At 43.2% G+C, this 17,351-nt stretch overlaps 1 protein-coding gene across 11 annotated transcripts; it reads right to left on the bottom strand.

Annotated features, from left to right (window-relative positions):
- Nucleotides 1-92: 92 nt before the first annotated feature.
- Nucleotides 93-15,198, bottom strand: LOC142521754 (TLC domain-containing protein At5g14285). Of its 11 annotated transcripts, none has more exons than XM_075624935.1 (9): nt 13,453-15,198; nt 13,307-13,355; nt 13,052-13,229; nt 2,965-3,038; nt 2,778-2,843; nt 2,538-2,602; nt 2,062-2,413; nt 1,858-1,976; nt 1,498-1,784 (listed from the first exon to the last, which is right to left on the bottom strand). In XM_075624935.1, the coding sequence occupies exons 3-7, from the start codon at nt 13,077-13,079 to the stop codon at nt 2,401-2,403; spliced, it is 246 nt and encodes an 81-aa protein (XP_075481050.1). In that variant the 5' UTR covers nt 13,080-13,229; nt 13,307-13,355; nt 13,453-15,198; the 3' UTR covers nt 1,498-1,784; nt 1,858-1,976; nt 2,062-2,400. The 11 variants fall into 11 exon arrangements, with proteins under 11 accessions (XP_075481048.1, XP_075481045.1, XP_075481047.1 ...); XM_075624936.1 differs by having other exon boundaries at nt 2,544-2,602; XM_075624933.1 differs by lacking the exon at nt 2,538-2,602 and having other exon boundaries at nt 93-1,784; nt 13,453-15,152.
- Between the last annotated feature and the right edge of the window lie 2,153 nt (nt 15,199-17,351).

Raw genomic sequence — 17,351 nt, 5'->3', positions numbered from 1 at the left:
ACAATCTTAAACGATCAACGCCAATAACAAATTAACGGGGGAGTTTTGGGTTGACCTTCTCCTTCCCCAACACCAATAGCAATTCAAAGTAGTAATGAAGAATTTAGGAAGCAGAGACTTTCAGTTTCAGGCAATAACAGTGCTTATTGTTAGTTTACAAAAAAGGGTTGTTCTAAGTTTCCAACCAGTTTTAGAAGAAAACATACAAACATGGGTAGCAAAGTCGTTCCACCGCATGGAGATAACAAAGTTAACACACCAAAAACTTGATCTCAATCCACATTGCAAGAACATTATTGTTGTGTAAAATATTACACACACAATGAAGTAAAAGAATCCAAAAAATTCTACATCACTTTCTTCACCGATTCTTTCCTCCTTTCCCTATATAAACTGACCCAAAGATTCGAAATCCACAGTATACTAACTGAAATAGCCACGACCACAACAAAAATCCACGATATCCACACCCATTGGGGTATGGCACCGTCACCAGCCCCGCTAACAAGCATTTGATTCACAAAATAAGGCGCCAAAAAACCCCGGACGACAGTGTACAAAACGTAAAAGGGAGGGGACAAGAAATCATAGAGTGTGGCAGCAAATTTGAGATCCGACCGTCGAGCACCTGCTAAAGTCCAGAGGTTCTGGCAGAAGCTGGTAACCTCGGCCAGAATAAGAAGCACGAGAATCGCAAAGGCCCCATGATAAGCAACGTAGCGACATGTCAAGAAGACGAAGAGAGTGCACAAATGGTGGCCGATGTAGAGAATGTCGGTGGGGGAAAAGAGGAACAGATGGAGGAGATCCATCAAGAAATAGGCAACACTGTATTCGAGAACCAGATTCTGTAGCGGCGTGTTTGGGGAGTGAAAGTGGATGGTGGGATCGGAGAGAATGGCGTAAGAGGCTAAGAACACGGCCGGGGTGCCGTGAGCTAGGGATATGGAGCAGCTGGAAGCTTCGGGCCTCAGGTCTGGTGCCCAAGCCCGGAAAAGGATAAAGAAAGCAGTGAGGTATACGATGAGATACATGATCAGAAACAAGGGAAGGGGATTACTTATATCCTCCATCATCGTCTCAACAACAACACGAGAAGAGAAACAAAAAGATGGGAGGAAGGGACGGGCGGCGTTTTCTATGTAGAAATAAGCTGTTTTATCGATAAAAATAATACATCCTTGACTTTTTACTTCAGCCGTTGGATTGGATTTCCTTCATCTCACAAAAGGTGGTTTCAAACTCTTTTTTTTTATTTTTTATTTTTTATTTTTTATAATAGCAACAACAAATATCCAATCCAAAATATCAAAAATACACGTCATTTCGCCCTCTAAAACCTTCTTTAAACACCATACCTTCCTTTCCTCAAAACTGTTTCCTAAGTTAACATGCACACACGAATGACTTAAATCCCCCGCCACCTCTCCTTGTTTCCGTGCATAATTCTTTTTTCCCAAAGATTTTGAAAAAGACTACTTCATTTGCATGCACCGCTTCTTTTTCTTAGTTCGAGCATCAGGTTCTCCATATACTCTTACTTCTATAACAGCAGGGCGGCAGAAGAAGATGGGGGGAAGAGACTAATCAATTTCTCCTTCCTCTACATCTTCCATCACATTTGGAATACTGTTCGGTTCGCCATTTTCCTCCTCATTAATTTTCATGTACAATCCAAGTTGTTCCAAAGGATTTCAGTCTCCAAAATTGAAATCACCAAACCCATCATGGGTCTGATCTTCAACAAATTGATAGCTCCCATTCATTTCAACCCTCTTCTCCATCTAGATCGGAAAATAAATCCCGTTAAACCTGCAAAGATAAAAATCTTTTAGATGGCAAAAACTCAGGGCTGACCTTGAGTACTGCTTCTCGGGCTAGCTCTCTCTGCCTTTTCAATTCAGCTGCAGCTTCTGCTTCTGCTCGCGTTCGAGCATCTTCCGCAGCTCTGGCTTCTGCTTGCGGCCTAGCCTTCTCTGGTCATTTGATAGTAAATTTGTAAGTTCATTTTCTTCAGATTTCATCTACCAAAATAGTAATCAAGAAACAGGTTAGAGAAACCTCTTTTTTTGTGCATCTCAAGCTCTTCTCTCTCCCGTCAAAAGTTTCTCGGGATCCCCTTATCATCCTGCTAGGAACGGACTCAAAAATTGTGCTTATGAAGTAACCCTAAGGATTCAAAGATTGTTAAACATCAAAGACACTAGAAGAAATCCACTGCACGATACCCGACCAAGGGCTTTTTCTTGAGCTTTTAAGATTGTGTATGCAAATCGATTCTTCAGGAGAGCAGCCCTATACAGCTTGTCGGGTGAGACCTGTCTCTCAGCTTGTGCGGTCACACCTGAAATGCCCATTCCATGCGGCTTTAGCAGAGAAGTTTGTTCTTGCTGGTTCAACTCACTGACAGATGCTGCAGAAAACCAATTGCACATATATCAATACCCATGAATGGCTCATGCCACTGAAACTATTCAACACTTGATAAACAATATATCAACTTATAATTGTTCTGATCCGGAGCAAGCATAACGTACAATGACCTCTGTCCTAAAAAATAGCAAATATCAAGACGGATCATCCCAAAATCCCGAAGATGGTGCTGCACAAAAAATAAACTACTGATACCCCTAAACAAATTCAGAGCATTATTTGTTAAAAATATTAATTATAGTTCTAGTAATTTACAGCTTCAAAATCTCCGGCATGGAAATGGAAGATAAAAAATAAGACCTAACAAAGACATTAGACATAATGGTAACATAAGGACCACTTACAAAGTCCATCAACTGGCCTGTCAACACCAGACTTTTTTTCGACTCTACTGTCACAGCGACATCATCCTGAAATGTATAAAGGTAAAAAAATTCCAGTGCAAATTTGCAATATAGATAAGATTTTGACGATTAGATGAAAACAAGAATCGACATACAAAAAGAACAATAGGCTATCGTCAGCAAATACCTGTGTTTGTTTTAGACCGGAAGAATCTTTGGAGAATTCATATCCCTCACCAGATGATGTCCTAGATTCAGGTCCTGCACAATCGACAAATCTCAGAAGCCTGGAAAAGATAAACTAACAAGTGCAGAATAATAGAGAAACAGATAAATTCAAATAAATCCCAAAAATATGGGCACTTACGTATTGTAAGGAAAGAAAGTTTGATCACTTCAAACTTCTGATAATGATCGAATGGGCTAAATTTATTTTGGCCCAAGCAATGTGAGTAAATTGTCACTTGAGAGAAAATGGAAGGCACCCGTTGTGCACGATTAGAGGATAGTGGGAAGTAAGGAGAGTAACCGCAAAGAAATTAGACAGAACAAAAGAAAGGGATATATATGAAGAAAACAACACTCAAACACAAATCTGCAAAAACTCTGCAAATTTCAATCTTCATATTTATGTTTTTCTTAGACTTTCATTAAGATTTCCAGTTTTTCAGCATCTTCATTCTAGTTTCCTTCATCAACTTTATTGTAATTTGTGGTAGTTCGTGGATTCTTACTTGTGAATACAAGATTATGTTGGGGATTTATTTAATCAATTTCAAGTTTAGTTTCTTTGTTTTTAGCGCATATTATTTTAGGAGATCATAACAAACAGTCAAATCTAGTATGTGTTTCGTCTGAATTCATAGAAATTTGGTTTTTATCATTTCACAAGCAAACAAAAATTGATATGTCCGACGAGACAGGAAAATGTGCCGTAAAAAAGAATGGATCAATTAGGGGAGCAGAAATTCCATCAACTGAACAATTTAAAGACCAACCACATGGCCATGTTCCATTCAAGGAAGCTCACGAACCTCAAAAAAATGCAGGAAAAAATAATGTAAGAAAAATTGAAGAAGCGTTCAAGCTTATGATTCACGGTATCTTAGCCTACGTGCAAGCAGTGGTGAGGCAGATGATGAGCGGATCTATAAGTGCAACTCAGGGGAGTAATCAACCTAAGGGTCAAGACCAAGGGTTTGGGAGCAAGGCAGGTGATCTTCGCTGCCAAGAGACAATGCTCCCTAACCATGAAGAAACGCCAGATAGGAGGCATGAAATTGTTGGTCAAGAGAATCAGTTAAATGCCCAAAGAAAAGACACTGAAAATGCAGAACAACCAGTGAATTATGATGGTGACTAATCCTCCCCAGCAGCCTGGAGAGTTTAAACATGGAGCCGTACATGTAAGTATAATGCATTTAACCATAATACTAAAACTTGTTGGTCTTTCCAAAATGTTTTGCCGGGAAAAAAAAATAAAAAAATATTGGATTCCTTGGGAGTGGCGTGTAAGGCTAGATTTTTACTGTTAAATCGTCTTATAAAAACAAAGAGAGTCAACATTCTTCCAAGTGAGTGCCATATTTGGGCCAAGAAACTATGTTAGTGCTTGATGTGATCTCGTTAAAATAGGTGAGTCGGGAACGGACCAAATCAATAATTTATAATGTTGTTTAGGAAAATGAGCAAAGTAGATGACTTCGATCGTGACCTGCACACAATGAAAGGAACTCGTGAATGGGCGCCGGAGGGGTGTCCGGCGTGACCACTCCGATGCTTAAGTCAGCAGGTGAAGATGATAACCAGTGTAGCTTAAATAAAAGTAAAGGCTACTACAAGCCCAGAGTTGATTCTGGTTGAAGACGATCAGGCAGGAAGACCAAGGTTCTTCCCGGGCCAGCCAATCCAACACTCCTTCCCTCCAACAGGCCCTTCTGGAGCCACTCCAAGAGCCCTCCTTATCCGAGCAGCCTACTCGGGCCAGCATCTTCACAGCAGGGGCTACGGCGCTCGGGGTGAACCTTATTAGGCAGATGTTGATCCCTGCCGAGGAGGCTTTTCTGAGGAGCTCCACCCCGGGTCCTCGGTTCCTCGAGGGCTCAAACAGGCTTCTATCAGTAAGTTTCCTTACCCTTCTTTCCTCTCTGATATCAGCCTTCGAGGAGGTAGCTGCCATAGCTACTCGGCAGGCTCCCCAAGTCCGGGCTTCCAGAGAGATCCACAATCGCCTCCAAGGAGAGATTGCCCGGCTGAAAGGGCTCCATGAAGAAGAAAAGGCTGCCCTTCACGCCTCCCTGGATGTAGCCCGGGATGATTTACAAGAAAGTCTTGTCCGGGAGAAATCCCTTCAAGAACACGTCTCGTTTCTTGAAGGCAAGAATAAATCCCTGGCAGAGGGTATGACTGAGCAGACGTCCCGGGCGGATGCCGCGGAGGAGGCTCTGGCTGAGGCTGAGCGAAAGAGGGAACAACTTCTGACCTCCTTTCTCACCTCCCCAGAATTCAAGGCAGCAGTTGAGGATCGGGCTTACAAATACTTTTCGATTGGCTTTGAGAAATGCCAGGAGCAATTTGAGGAGATAGGCCTGATTCCGACAGATAAGGAGGGCTTTCCTGATATTGATAAGGCCATTGCTTCCCTTCCCAAAGATGATGCTATCGAGAAAGAGGCTGAGAAGACTCCCGGGGAATCCGGAGAACCATCAGGGCAGCAGACTTTAGAATAGGACCTGTAATTTACTCTGTATTTTTTTCCTTTGTATTTCTTGCCTTTGAACTTTGTAAGGAAATGTTGATTTCTTTCCGTCGCTGTGCTTTTTTCAATATGATTTTTGACAATTTTTTCGCAACCCGGGTAATGCAATAACTTATGAGTATTTCTTAGTAGGAGAAAACGGTAATTTCAATCGAATACCCGGGGTCCCGGTCCATACGTTAAATAAGTAGCTTAATTAATACTCCAGATGTAGAGATTTAAACCTGAACTCAGAAGGAGTATTTCTTGGATTCCACAAACCAGGGTGTAGTGCCCTGAGCTTTTTAAGAACCAAGGTACGGAGCCTTGGGCCGGGGATCATGTCCCGGGACTTGGGAATGGTCGAGGTGTGGTGCCCCGAGCCAGGGTGTGGTGCCCTGGGCTTTTTAAGAACCAAGGTACGGAGCCTTGGGCCGGGGATCATGTCCCGGGACTTGGGAATGGTCGAGGTGCGGAGCCCCGAGCCAGGGTGTAGTGCCCTGGGCTTTTTAAGAACCAAGGTACGGAGCCTTGGGCCGGGGATCATGTCCCGGGACTTGGGAATGGTCGAGGTGCGGAGCCCCGAGCCAGGGTGTAGTGCCCTGGGCTTTTTAAGAACCAAGGTACGGAGCCTTGGGCCGGGGATCATGTCCCGGGACTTGGGAATGGTCGAGGTGCGGAGCCCCGAGCCAGGGTGTAGTGCCCTGGGCTTATGCATAACCAAGGTGCAGAGCCTTGGGCCGGGGAGCATGTCCCGGGACTTGGGAATGGTTGAGGTGCGGAGCCCCGAGCCAGGGTGTAGTGCCCTGGGCTTATGAATAACCAAGGTGCGGAGCCTTGGGCCGGGGAGCATGTCCCGGGACTTGAGAATGGTCGAGGTGCGGAGCCCCGAGCCAGGGTGTAGTTCCCTGGGCTTTTGAATAACCAAGGTGCGGAGCCTTGGGCCGGGGAGCATGTCCCGGGACTTGAGAATGGTCGAGGTGCGGAGCCCCGAGCCAGGGTGTAGTGCCCTGGGCTTATGAATAACCAAGGTGCGGAGCCTTGGGCCGGGGAGCATGTCCCGGGACTTGAGAATGGTCGAGGTGCGGAGCCCCGAGCCAGGGTGTAGTGCCCTGGGCTTATGAATAACCAAGGTGCGGAGCCTTGGGCCGGGGAGCATGTCCCGGGACTTGAGAATGGTCAAGGTGCGGAGCCCCGAGCCAGGGTGTAGTGCCCTGGGCTTATGAATAACCAAGGTGCGGAGCCTTGGGCCGGGGAGCATGTCCCGGAACTTGAGAATGGTCAAGGTGCGGAGCCCCGAGCCAGGGTGTAGTGCCCTGGGCTTATGAATAACCAAGGTGCGGAGCCTTGGGCCGGGGAGCATGTCCCGGGACTTGGGAATGATCGAGGTGCGGAGCCCGGAGCCAGGGTGTAGTGCCCTGGGCTTAAAAGATAACCAGGGTGCGGAGCCCTGGGCCGGGGAGCATGTGCCGGGACATGGGAATGGTCGAGGTGCGGAGCCCCGAGCCAGGGTGTAGTGCCCTGGGCTTAAAAGATAACCAGGGTGCGGAGCCCTGGGCCGGGGATCATGTCCTGGGACTTGGGAATGGTCGAGGTGCGGAGCCCCGAGCCAGGGTGTGGTGCCCTGGGCTTATGCATAACCAAGGTGCAGAGCCTTGGGCCGGGGAGCATGTCCCGGGACTTGGGAGTGGTCGAGGTGCGGAGCCCCGAGCCAGGGTGTAGTTTGCCATGGGCTTATGAATAACCAAGGTGCGGAGCCTTGGGCCGGGGAGCATGTCCCGGGACTTGGGAATGGTCGAGGTGCGGAGCCCGGAGCCAGGGTGTAGTGCCCTGGGCTTATGAATAACCAAGGTGCGGAGCCTTGGGCCGGGGAGCATGTCCCGGGACTTAGGAGTGGTCGAGGTGCGGAGCCCCGAGCCAGGGTGTAGTGCCCTGGGCTTAAAAGATAACCAGGGTGCGGAGCCCTGGGCCGGGGAGCATGTGCCGGGACTTGGGAATGGTCGAGGTGCGGAGCCCCGAGCCAGGGTGTAGTGCCCTGGGCTTAAAAGATAACCAGGGTGCGGAGCCCTGGGCCGGGGAGCATGTCCCGGGACTTGGGAATGGTCGAGGTGCGGAGCCCCGAGCCAGGGTGTAGTGCCCTGGGCTTAGATAATGTGCCGGGGCCTCGTGTCTCCCGGAATTAAGATAATGTGCCAGGGCCTCATACCTCCCGGACTTTCAACCTTTTTGCTCCTCCTGCTATACTACTTTTATTAAAAATCAAATCACTAACCTGGAAATATTGAATCCGAATTCATTTCCGGTAGAGTGAAACTTCTCTTGGTTGAGCTAAATTAGGTTACTAATATAGCTGTATGCTACTGAGTGCATAATAAATGATCTTAATGCCAATCAAGGATAGCTGCTGAGCTTTGAGCCCATATGAAATCCACATATAAGATCTGTGTGTCAAGTTGGTCGGACTTACTTTTGAATGGAAACCATATCTACGTCTTGAGCTCAAGTTCCCACAGACGGCGCCAATGATGTGATCTCGTTAAAATAGGTGAGCCGGGTACGGGGCTTCAACGGACCAAATCAATAATTTATAATGTTGTTTAGGAAAATGAGCAAAGTAGATGACTTCGATCGTGACCTGCACACAATGAAAGGAACTCGTGAATGGGCGCCGGAGGGGTGTCCGGCGTGGCCACTCCGATACTTAAGTCAGCAGGTGAAGATGATAACCAGTGTAGCTTAAATAAAAGTAAAGGCTACTACAAGCCCAGAGTTGATTTTGGTTGAAGATGATCAGGCAGGAGACCAAGGTTCTTCCCGGGCCAGCCAATCCAACACCCCTTCCCTCCAACAGGCCCTTCTGGAGCCACTCCAAGAGCCCTCCTTATCCGAGCAGCCTACTCGGGCCAGCATCTTCACAGCAGGGGCTACGGCGCTCGGGGTGAACCTTATTAGGCAGATGTTGATCCCTGCCGAGGAGGCTTTTCTGAGGAGCTCCACCCCGGGTCCTCGGTTCCTCGAGGGCTCAAACAGGCTTCTATCAGTAAGTTTCCTTGCCCTTCTTTCCTCTCTGATATCAGCCTTCGAGGAGGTAGCTGCCATAGCTACTCGGCAGGCTCCCCAAGTCCGGGCTTCCAGAGAGATCCACGATCGCCTCCAAGGAGAGATTGCCCGGCTGAAAGGGCTCCATGAAGAAGAAAAGGCTGCCCTTCACGCCTCCCTGGATGTAGCCCGGGATGATTTACAAGAAAGTCTTGTCCGGGAGAAATCCCTTCAAGAACACGTCTCGTTTCTTGAAGGCAAGAATAAATCCTTGGCAGAGGGTATGACTGAGCAGACGTCCCCGGCGGATGCCGCGGAGGAGGCTCTGGCTGAGGCTGAGCGAAAGAGAGAACAACTTCAGACCTCCCGGGAACTTTCTACTCGGGCTACCTCGAGAAACGCACCATACTCGAGTGTATCGGTATAGGCAGTCTTATCTGTCAGAACTACAGAAGGTTTGGCGTGTCAGAGAAGCTATCAGAGGTAGGGTGGCTTGACAGGAAGTCAACATCAAAGGCTATGAGTGGTAGGTGTACGCGCAAATCGAGGTAATCCTTGATTTTCCTTCCTATAAATAGCAGGTATGTAATTCATTTGAGGGACTTTTGGCTTCCTCTTCTTCTCTAGTTCTGGAGAATGATTCATTCACCAACACATGTTAACACACATATTTACACCAGTAGCCTTTACTTTTATTTAAGCTACACTGGTTATCATCTTCACCTGCTGACTTAAGCATCGGAGTGGCCACGCCGGACACCCTCTCCGGCGCCATTCACGAGTTCCTTTCATTGTGTGCAGGTCACGATCGAAGTCATCTACTTTGCTTATTTTCCTAAACAACATTATAAATTATTGATTTGGTCCGTTGAAGCCCCGTACCCGACTCACCTATTTTAACGAGATCACATCAGTGCTCATTCATGCAGAGCAAGGGGAGTCGGCACTGCCCCGAGGAGTTAATTCACCAGAATCAGGGGAGTCATGTGCACATGGGAGAGTTATCTCGTTTTGGACCAAATTGTTTGGAATACTCGACACCGCACCTAGGAAAAGTAAGTCAAGGACACATGAGGCTTACAAAGCAAACTCACGAGGAACAAAGAGCACTAAGAAAGACTAGAGTTGTTCTTCCCCGTAGAAGTGATTTGAGTGAACATTGACAAGTGGCTCAACGTAAGAAATTTCCTAGGACACTTACCAGAACCCAAAAAAGATAATGATGAGACAAAGAACAACAATGAGAAGACGAAGTTGGCGATAAAGAAAAAAATGAGACAAAGTTTGGAAGATTAACCAATGGGATAAGGATATTGAAGAAAGTAATAATTTATTGGGTAATAAGGATAAATTTCATCTCGGGAAAAATTTGTATTTCTGTGGATTATGCTACAGGTGCATTGGTTTTTCCCAAAGAGTCCAAAATCGGTCTACATGGATACCCAAGAACAAGCCAAGTTTTCGAAAAAAACACTCAAGCCTACTATCATTGTGCCACAAAGACCGATGGTTCAACCCATCATTGAAGAAGTTGATGATTAACTTTGCACCAAGGGAGAAAGCCGGACAACAACAGCCACCGTGTGGAAGTTTAAAGTTCAGAAAATTTTAGAAAAAGTAAAAGATGGCAAGAGAGAAGTAAACATGGGGATCCAAGGAATTCAGTTGTTAACAAAAGAGGTTAAAGGTACAATGGGGAGTTATCTCCCAAAGGATCAATGATTCATCTACAAGTAAAAGGAGTTATCATATTCCGGACCAGGAAAGTCAAAATACTTGAGAAAGAACATGAGCCAAAGATACAGGAAAAATGTTTTCAGCAAATGAGAGTTGAGAGTACCCCAAGGAGTCATCTTACCAAGGGCTAAGGAGTTGCCTAAATATCATAGATGCGTTCTTTTGTGAACTAACGAATCATAAATACATGCAGTGTCCAGAGATGGGGAGTCGTGAGGAACAAAATATTACAAGAAATATCAGGGAGTTTTGATTCATCTGATCAAATGAGGAGCTAATCAATATGAAAGGAAGAGATAAAAACGATGAATTTCAAATAGAGGAGTTAGTGATAACGTTATCACAAATGGAAGATGTCCAGCAGAAAGTGCAAGATGTATTAGAGGAAATTAACTTCAAGGAGAGTTAAAAATGATAAAATGGTACAAGTGGGCTTACGGGCTACCCAAAGAAGCTGGCATATGCACACATACTGATCTTATGGACCAGGGAGTTAGATCAATGGAGTTAGCTATAAAGAAACTAGAGAAAAGAAAGAGCAAAAAGAAAATTAGTTCTTTATAGTTAAAATTATGTTTTTTGATAAATAGACCTTTGGGGCACTTTTGTGGATAACAACGTTTAGTTTGTTTTTCAAAAGTTATAGTGACTATGGAAAGCAGGTATCGGGGCCACTTTTAACAAATATGATTTTGTTTCATGGTATATGGATCATGGAAGAAAGTGGAGTTTAAGCGAACGCATGACCTTGGATGAAAAGATAAAAGGAGTTAGGCTATTTGGCCGGCTCTAAGGAAAGAAGTAAGAAGATCTCATCACCACTTGCCAAACATCCAACAACATACACAAACACATAAGCATTCCTCACACGCCCAACAACATTCACCAACACATCACCACGTCCCAAACATCCAGCAAAATCCCAACACAGCAATGATATCCAAAATCAACAAGATAAACATGTAGTGTGGAGCCATCACAATCAATTCACATAACACAAACATGACTGCCGGGTAAAGGGACAGTGACACAAGTGATGCAAATATATGGCTTTTGGGGAAAGGAATGGTCACCCGGTGACAATCAAGTTGCAAAGCAAATGCATACACATAGATGCTGGGATAGGGGTTAAGCAATTGGGACAGTGTGATATGCAAATTCATAAAAGAAAAGTAAGATATCCAGCTGTGCTAAACTCATTCCACGAAGTTTTTACTGCCATCAGCCGCCTGATAATTTGTCTGAGTTTGGGAATGGCCTTGCAATGACGTCGGATTGGTGACTACCCGGCCTCAAGAAAGTGGGAGCAACTGAAAGAGTCGTTGAATTCGTGTGCTGGTCAATGTTCGAGACGGCTGCAAATAAGGTAAACAAGTTCACTTCTACCTACTCCCCAGCAATATGAGACTGCAGGAGAAGATTGCTGAACTAGGTGATTTACCGAGAGTGAAGTGGTGACAATATGGCAGCACGAGACGTCCCGAACAGTCGAAGAAGTAAGAAGCTACAAGAAATTAAGATGAATTAGTGGAACACAAATCAACTGGTTGGCTGGTGAATCGGAAAAACATGAGAGTTGGGAGCGATAAGTTAGGTGATCGCTGGATCAGAGTTGCTTGAAGGAGTAGAAATCAGAACGAGAAGTTTGTGGTTTGCGGTAGTTGTTACAGTGGACTGTAATTGATGGAGAAACGGCAGATGTGTGATGGTAGTGTGATGTGGCTTCAATCGGAACAAGTTTGGGGCTGGTGCTGTTGGAATAAGATGGTGTTGCCTACTCGTCGTAGTAGGTACAACAGCGGGCACTATGGTGCTACGGCAACGGGTAGCCATCAAATTTTACATGGCTTATTTCTCCTCCCAATGTCATCACCATTCTTACCAGTCCAATGCTTATGATTTTTCATTTGAGCAAACCAACAAACACCACTATTGCGCAAGGTTGAGAACAGAAAATGTGGTGGCATGGTGAGAGGCAATTTGCGAAATCCCAATGATGATGACAGAAGTCGAGTCGTGGCACATGCGTGAGGTAAACTAGCATAACCAAAGGGGTTTTTGATTGAAGGACACAACACATGCTGATTGGAGTCGAGCAAAAGCGAACACGAGGTAGGTGCTGTGCTAAAAAGTTAAAGACGATATGGGCGACCAAGGTACAGCCCCAGGATGAATCAGAACCCAGATGCTGATGCGATGATGGTGTTTGGAGCAGTTGATGATGAAGAGTAGGCTTGGGGCATTAAGGTCTTGGTTGGTTCAAACTTCAAATGTGACATTTTTGGAAATTCGTTAAGAAAATTGGACTTTTGCCAGGATTCTTAAACCAATTTTTGGAGAAAAATAGGCTGATGAAGAAGAGACAACATCGTGAATTAGGTAGTTAATAATTTTAAAAAAAACATGGATAAAAGATACCCATAGTTATTTAATTCAAGGTCCCAATACCCCCTGCAATTAGAGCCCCCATATTTTTTCTCCACTACAAAAAAGAAAAAAGAAATTATTTATACCTTCCACAAAAAGAAGATTAGTGAACACAATTTATGATATACGAAGAATCGAGTATGCAACACCCAACAATAGAAGTCACATGGTTAGTATAAGGGAATACACAAATAGACCATGAATGTAGCAAAAGCACTTCAGAGGAGACAAGGACAAATATGTTTAAAGGGCTGAAGTATCAAAACTCGAGGAATCACAGAAAAACAAAACAAAAGTTCGGAAAAATGAAGTCAGCTGCACAAAATGAATTTACCAAAACAGAGCCCGATATGATGAGGCATTAAAACGAATATAAGTTAGCATTGCTTTCTAAATATCAACCAGCGTCACTACGTCTGTAGGCTCCTCCTGCTGCAACTTCACCAATCCGAACTGGAGGATAGCTTATTACAGGAGCCCATTTCCTCCGATATCAAAATCCTCATTATATTCTAAAAAAGATATTCCAATTAGAATTTTAGGAGGACAAACGCATAGAACCAATAGTTCAAATTTTGATTATTGTTACCTTTGTCAACTAGCAACGATGAATTGCTAAGGCCTGGTTCATTTGGCAGCTGAAACAGAGTAAAAACAACAAAGAAAACTTCAATACAATAAATCACACACCAAACTAAATGAATTTTATTTATAATGAAAAAAAAACCTAACCACCTCCATCTCACAGGCTTCAGATCCGGTTGTTTCTCTTGCAAATGATCATTTAAAAGTTTTCGTAAGGTGAACAAAGTCTCATCCCTATGAACATTGATCTCAATCTCAATCTCAATCTCATCCTCTTCATCGCCTCCGTTTGAACTTTGTGCCCTAAAAAATTCAATAACATTGTCAGGTAGATCACCAAGCATATCTTCCAATTCTCTACCCAATTTGTGCTTCTCTTCATCAATCATCTTCCGCTTAATATGTGGTTGGTTCAGCTCATGCTGTGTTGGGCTAAGCTTCCTTTTTTCGATGGACCCACTGACTTGGACATTTCACTTTTGACATGAACCCCGGATTTCTCAAGTAGCGAGTGGGAATTATTCACAAGATTTTTCTCAATAACTTTCCATCTTAATTCAAAAAAATGGCTTATCGTATCAGCCATGAAATGGACATCACTCCCGGGTGGATTATAGGTCTTCGCATTGGTTAAAGTAAGTCTAACATCAGCCAAAAACTCCAATGGATTGGTGTACTCACCATAATTAAGCCCGCCCTTTACGGTTTCCAAATCCATAGGGCTTTTAATAACATTAGAATGATCAGGAATGTTTAATTTAACCATGTCAACAGGAGTGTTAAACACCCAATCATAGTCTTGCGTCATCAACTTCTTTAACAAATTCTCACACTCTTTCAACAATCTTGCATTGGGATTCAAAGGCATGCTTCGATTTGCTGGTACAAACCTTCCTTTCGTACCTTTAACTTTTTTATCATGCCCAAAACCCAACCCAGAGGATTTTTTAGTATCACCTGCTTGAAACCCTTTATGTTGAACATTATTGCAGCTGAGTATATCACTAGATGATGACACCATGGTAGCATTTGTTAACTCTGTCTCCTGCAACCAGCAACCCGACCTTCTTTTCGAGAAGCTGAATATGCTCGAGTTCTGATGTCAAGCAAAGTGCTAGATTCTTGCTGTCGAACGAAGATAATTTGGACAATGGGAGAATTTGTAAGGGTATAGCAAAACCATTTCTTGAAGCAGAATTCAGATCAATTCATTTCCTCATTAGTGCAGATGAACCCTCCGTATATTCAATATGATCTAAACCTCTTGATCCTTCAGATTCATATAGGGAAGCAAAACTAGAAGCATACTTTGACGGAATTCTATCCTTCTTAGCCATTGTAGCAGCAAAATGAACGAAGACCTAATAAAAGTTATTTAACCAACTTGTGCACCAATATGGTCTCTTCGATGAAAATTCGCATTCATATGTCACCTCTTAGAAGGTCCAAAACCTAGAATGGTTATATTGTATCCACAATAATGCATGATTCCATAACAAGATTTGAATTCGTTGGGTATTAGTTTTTTTTTCCATTTCTACTAATTAGACGATTGAACCAATCCACCAGTTGAATGAGTCGTAGACTAAAAAAACAATAAGACGAAAAGAATTCGACCCAGTCGGTCAGATTCCTTGTTTCAATGGAAGCTATGTTAAATCGTAACAGAAGAGCTTATGAAATTTGTATTCAAGTGAAGCCGTAAGCACAAATACCTCGAGCATCGAGAGCTGGCCACGGAAGAGAAGTATGTGTGAGAGAATTCCAAAAAATGATGGAGAAATAAATAAACCCTAGAATACATGGAAGCCACACGACCGATCGATGCCGTGATTTTTGTTTAAGGACGAGGAGTCACTCCAAGTTGGAATCCTCCTTCAAGGAACAAAATTCACAGCTAGCGACAATAACATCATGCTTCTTGAGTTTGATTTTTGTCATTTTGTGCTACTTAAAAAGGGGGAAATATAGGGAAATGATACTCGAGTGTTACTTATTTTTTTAAAAAAATGATTCATATGTCAATTTATATAATTATCTTTTTATTTAAATATAAATATATCATTAACTTAAATTATTTAATGATAAATCCATTCATCTCGTTCAGTCGACTCCAAACTAAGTTTCTCTTCAGTCGACTCCCTTCCATTTCCTTTCCGGCGACGATTCCCAATGTAAATCGTCTTTTTCTTCCCGGCAATTCTCAACGCATGTTCTTTCAATCTAAGCAAACTCAACAGGAAAAATGACTGATGTTAATGTTAAAGTTTATTTCGATTTATTGCTTCTGTTTTTGCGACTCGGTTGAAGAAGAAATTGTGTCGACCTCTTGGTCCAACCAAGCGCTTGGGTCGACCTAATGTTTTTCGGTCGACTCAAGCGCTTGATAGCTTGGGCACCTTGGTTCGTAGATCCAAAAATTGTAGACCCAACTTTTGGGTCGACCAATCTACCAACTTTTGTTGGTCGACCCAAAAGTGGTCACCATGGTGATTTTTGGATCGATCATGTTGCTTCTGGTTCGTCTTTGTTGATCCATGTCTGGGTCGACCCATGTTGATTTTGGGTCGACCAATCTACCAACTTTTGTTGGTCGACCCAAAAGTTGGGTCTACCACTTTTGGGTCGACCATGGTAATTTTTGGATCGATCATGTTGCTTCTGGTTCGTCCTTGTTGATCTATGTCTGGGTCGACCCATGTTGATTTTGGGTCGACCAATGTTGTTTTTGGGTCGATCTTTTTTCTAACACATAAATCCATTGCTTTGACAAATATGACCGATAATTACTTAATTTTGACAGATAATTACACAATTTTGACCAATGTTGCATGTTTTTAACATATGAATCACATAATTTCATAAGTATGTTCTATAATGTTACATGATTATGTTACATGTTATGACATATGAGTCACAATTTCACCTATATATTTTGACGTATGAGCCAAAATTTCATGTAACATATTAATCACAATTTCATAACTATATTACATGTTTTGACATATGAATCACAATTTCACAATTATGCTACATGTTTTAACATATGAATCACAATATAAAAACCAACTATGTTACATGTTGTTTTAACATCTGAATCACAATTTCACAACATGTTTAATATATGAATCACAATTTCACAATTATGTTACATGTTTTTAACATATGAATCACAATTCTCACAAGTATGTTATATAATATTACATGTTTTAACGTATGAATCACAATGGATAAAATATTTACAACATATAATCCAGCAGACATGATGACTAAACTACTTTCAGCCACCAAGTTCAAGTTAGTTTGGACTTGATTGAAGTAAGCATAAGACGAGAAACATGAATGAGAGCAGCAGATCAAACACTATGGATCTATGCCAAAGTAAAGATTTGTTGATTTGTTGACTGTTAGAGTAAATGCCCTGCAAGTCAACGGTTTGCTAGGGATTTTATTGACTCAGTTGTAATAAACAATCTTTATTTTAATATAATTTAACTTTTTATGGTCTTGTTATACTTTATCTGTACACCCATGCAAACAGCATAGATAAAGTCCTTGATTATGCTTTAATACAAATGAATCGTAATTCGATGTTGAAACTCATTTGTAAACACTGCATATTCTAAATTCATTCCTAGTCGATTCAGCCGCCTAAAACAGGGATAAAGGCCGCTTGAGCTCGAGACTAGCATCTGTGATGTTGTGTACTGCGTTTCTTGGTAAGGGCATAGAGATGTCCAAACATACAGATGGGTAGTCATATGATGATTATACCGAACAACCCTCTCTCGGACTTTCCAAGTGGTTATCATTCATCGAGAGGATAAGTCCGTGGTTATGATTGTACACCATTATTCCTTACGACTCGGGACAACACTGAGGCTCTATATACTAGGGCTGTGCTTTGACTCGTTTACCGGCTCCAGGAGAGTCATCAGGTGGCGAGGTTGGGTATAGTTGCGACACATATAGAAGCCAGTGCATTGTAGTCGGGGATTCACCGCTCACCTGCGGGTGTGGATATCCTATGTGATGTAATGAAATAATAG

The sequence above is a fragment of the Primulina tabacum genome, chromosome 13 (assembly GCF_025594145.1).
Source record: "Primulina tabacum isolate GXHZ01 chromosome 13, ASM2559414v2, whole genome shotgun sequence".
NCBI classification, from domain to species: Eukaryota; Viridiplantae; Streptophyta; class Magnoliopsida; order Lamiales; family Gesneriaceae; genus Primulina; species Primulina tabacum.
Note: the sequence above shows the minus strand (reverse complement) of the source record. Positions and strands in the feature narration are given on the sequence as shown.